The following is a 3621-nucleotide window of genomic DNA, read 5'->3' on the forward strand; positions in this document are numbered from 1 at the left end:
GTGAGGCAGGGTACAGGCGTGTGCATGAGAGCCGGGTGGGCACACCAGGGAGGAAAGGCACAGGGTCAGGGGAAGGGGTGGGAGACGTGCAGGCCAGGGGACCACACCGGAGCCTCACCTCATTCCCAAAGATGTCTCTCCGGTCGTGGACAAGGATCCAGCCCATCCTCCAGCCAGGCACCAGCCAGCGCTTGGCCAGGCCCCCACAGGACAGGATGGGCACATTGGTGCTGAGTGCCGCGATGGGCTCGTACTTCCAGTCCGCAAACACCTGGAGCAGGAGGATGTGTCAGGGGCAGGCCATGGAGGAGGCAGACCCGGGGCAGGGGCAGGGCCAGGCCCCGTGCTCAGGACCTCTCACAACCACACTGTTAGGCACTAGGCCTCGCAGCACCGCAGCGTACAGGGCCGGGTGCGAGGCACAACGGGTTGTTCCCGGACGCTCCAGCCATGGGACAGGGCAGCTGCCCCAGGGAGGGGGCTCGAGTACGGCCTGGCTCTGCCGGGGTCACCGCTCCCAGCCGGCACCACCGCAGCCCCTAGCACGGGCACTCACCATGTCACCGTAGATCTCATCGGCCAGGATGGGGACACACTGCCTTGAGGCCACTGCGGAGGGAGAGAGGTTTATGCAGCTGCCCAGGGACCCTCGCTGCCCTGGGCCAGGCATGGCCCAGCCGTGCGCGGCACAGCGGGTCTCCTGCTCCTGGCCTGGCATGCCGGAGCCCGCGCGAGAGCCACAGAGCCAGACCCAGCTGCCCTGGCGTCCAGCCGGGCCGGGGCACGTCTTGGGTGCGGCTGTGCAGCCTCGGGCAGTCGCGCACGGCGGCCCTCCCTCGCTCAGCCAGGGGGAGGGCTGGGGCCAGGCCTGCCTGCCGGCTTTACCTCGCGCTCACCTGCCAGGATCTTCTGGAGGTGGCTCTTGCTGAAGACGGATCCGCAGGGGTTGGACGGGTTGTTCACGATGAGGCAGGCCGTCTTCTCGTCCACCAGCGACTCCAAGTGCTTCAGGTCGATCTCCCAGGACTTCTCAGGCTGGCAGCAAGAGGGGGCAAGGCTGAGGCAGTGGAGTGAGGACACAGCCAGGGCTGGGTGCCAGGCTCGGGTGCAGCACGGGGGCTAGGCACAGGCTGGGCATGGCGCCCGATCCTAGTGGAGGGCTAGGCCCAGGCTGTGGGGACAGGGGGCCAGGCACCGGCAGAGCCCGTGTGGGCATCTCTGTGCTTTGTGCCTGACGAAGCCAAGAGCCCAGGGAACTCTGCTGCCATGGCAAGCTCGTGCTGGGCCGAGGGGCTCTGCACCAGCCCCTCCGGCCGTCTGTAAAAGGACACGAAACTCCTGGGAGGAGGCCCCTGGAGAATGTGTGCGTATGCACGTACCCATCAGCATGCACATGCGTGTGCCTGATGGGAGCACGAGCTGGGGCCTGGGGCTGCATGCTCCGCTCCTGCCCTCCCTCGCTCACCAGGAGGTTGTAGAACTTGACCTCGATGCCCAGGGACAGCGCCAGCGTCTTGTAGAGCGAGAAGCCGGGCCGGGGCACCAGGATGTTCTGGCCTGGGTTGGCCAGCACCGCCAAGGCGAGCTCGATGGCCTGGCTGCAGCCGCTGGTCAGGATGACGTCCTGCGTACGGCACGGCAGGCGGCTGTGAGCGCCGGAGCAGCCCCACGTGCCGCTACGAGCCGTCCCAGCCCTGTGCCCGCAGCAGAACCAGGGCCATACGTTGTCGTGGACGAAAGGCCCGTGAACAGCCGCAGGGGTGCCACGACCGGCTGCTGGGGGCTGGTGCCCAGCCCTGCCAGCTGGGGTGGGGGGGGCGGTGAGGGGCCCCCAGGCTCTTTGCAACGATCGAGTCCAGGTTTCCTGTCCCCACCCACCACGGCTGCAGCTGCAGCTCCCTGTAGCCCACCCTGCAGGAGCCCCCACCCGCCGGCTGCCTCACCTGGGCTTTCAGAGGTGCTTCTGGGCAGCTGTAGGAGGCAGCAATGACCTCCCGGCAGGACAGGTACCCTGGGGAGAGAGGGACAGCTGTGGAGGGAATGGCTCAGACCCCAGCTGGGGCCCGGGTTGCAATGGGGACGTGGCAGAAGAGAGCTGCAGGGACCCAGCGGGAGTCACCGGTCCCCCAGGCTGGGAGCTGGGAAGGGCCAAGAACTGACCCCATGCTGGGCGACACATCCCACCTCAAGCCCTGCCCAGGGGCTGGCAGCCCAAGCACCGAGCCAGGACGGTGCAGTCTGTCTCGGGCAACACCAGGGTCACACTACGGGCCTGGGGGCCGGAGCCGGTCGGCTGCACCCTGCTGATCTCCTGGTGCCAGCCCCTGCCCTCGAGCCCGGCCAGGACACGGGTGGGACGAGGACGCGGCACCGGGCTGCCCCCCGTCCGGCAGGGAGCTGTGCCACGGGCTGGGGTCAGGCCTGCAGGGGGGAGGCAGAGCCCCCGGCCCCACCGCCAGGCTCCAGCCCCAGGAGCTGCAGCTGGCAGGCGAGCTCCTCTGCTAGGCAGACACGGCAAGCAGGGAGCAGCGCTTGCTGCGGGCAGGGCTGGTGGGGGGCCCGGACGGTGCAGCCCAGGGTGCCGGCGTCTGCCCGGAGAGGTGGCCGCCAGCTCCCCTGGCCCCTGCCCTTTGGGAGGGGATGGTGACGTACCGACCGAGGGGGCATAGCCATTGTAGCGCCCCGAGTCCAGGGCCTCCTTTACCGCCCGGGTGACCTCGTCGTCCGTGGGCAGGTTCCTGAACACTGTGGGGTCACCTGTGGGGAGATGGCAGCAGCCTTGTACCCAAGAGCGACCGCAGCCGCCCAGCCTGACACGTGGCCCAGCCCTGCCCTGCCACAGCCCCTCACCGATGGACAGAGAGATCATGGGCTTCTGGGGGTTGGGCTCCACCCGCATGCTGTCCACGATGGCGCGGATGGGGTTAAAGGTCTTCTTGGACATCTCAGAGGCCCTCACTGCCCACCGCGGTTTCCGGCCCTTCCCCTTGCCCGGGGCTGGGCCACCGCCGCCGATGTTGACGTGGACGTCCAGGACGGCGGGACGGTCCCCGTGCCCGTTCACGTGGATCAGGTACGACTCCATGTCGAGGCTGCGAGGAGAGGCAGCTGCCCAGTAAGCCGCCCGCCAGCCTCGGCCATGCCCTGCGGCCCCTGCTGCCAGACCACACGGCCTCTCAGCCCCTCATCCCAGCCCCAGGATGGAGGGCGAGAGCTGAGCCGAGGGCTCCAAGGGAAAACACCTGCCCTGCTCTCTTTGCCTGTGACACCCAGCGCCCGCGGGGTGCGGCGCGGAGAGCTCCCTTGCCCCGCACGGCCCACAGCCCCGGCCTGCCGGCGTGCGGAGGCCCGTGCACCGTGTGCGACCCGCGGGCCGAGGCCTGCGGAGCGGAGGTGGCACCGCTGAGACAGCGCGGAGCTGTGGCCGCTTGCCGCCGGCACGCTTTGCACCCCGCCAGGCTCGGCTGCTGCAGGGGCTGGGGCTGGGGCTGGGGCTGGTGCACGAGCTGGGGCGCGGCCTTCGCACGCCGGTGCCCGCAGCGCTGCTCACTGGAGCCTGGCTCCAGCCCGCAGGCACCTGCCAGGCGCTGCCCCCTTCCCTCAGCGCCGCGCTCCCCTCGG

The 3621-nt window shown here is 69.6% G+C and overlaps 1 protein-coding gene across 1 annotated transcript in view; it reads right to left on the reverse strand.

Annotated features, from left to right (window-relative positions):
* The window catches only part of LOC109289238 (tyrosine aminotransferase-like), a 9532-nt gene that overhangs the window by 5441 nt on the left and 470 nt on the right, over nt 1–3621 (reverse strand). Inside the window, exons 2-8 of the mRNA XM_019505233.1 lie at nt 2851–3092; nt 2653–2757; nt 1944–2011; nt 1466–1624; nt 897–1035; nt 557–609; nt 8–271 (exon numbers count right to left, since the gene is read on the reverse strand). Coding sequence (XP_019360778.1) covers nt 8–271; nt 557–609; nt 897–1035; nt 1466–1624; nt 1944–2011; nt 2653–2757; nt 2851–3085 — 1023 coding nt within the window. The 5' untranslated portion in view covers nt 3086–3092. The remainder of the gene's footprint in view (nt 1–7; nt 272–556; nt 610–896; nt 1036–1465; nt 1625–1943; nt 2012–2652; nt 2758–2850; nt 3093–3621) is intronic.

Source organism: Gavialis gangeticus, unplaced genomic scaffold, assembly GCF_001723915.1.
Source record: "Gavialis gangeticus isolate Ggan-Ray unplaced genomic scaffold, GavGan_comp1, whole genome shotgun sequence".
NCBI classification, from domain to species: domain Eukaryota; kingdom Metazoa; phylum Chordata; order Crocodylia; family Gavialidae; genus Gavialis; species Gavialis gangeticus.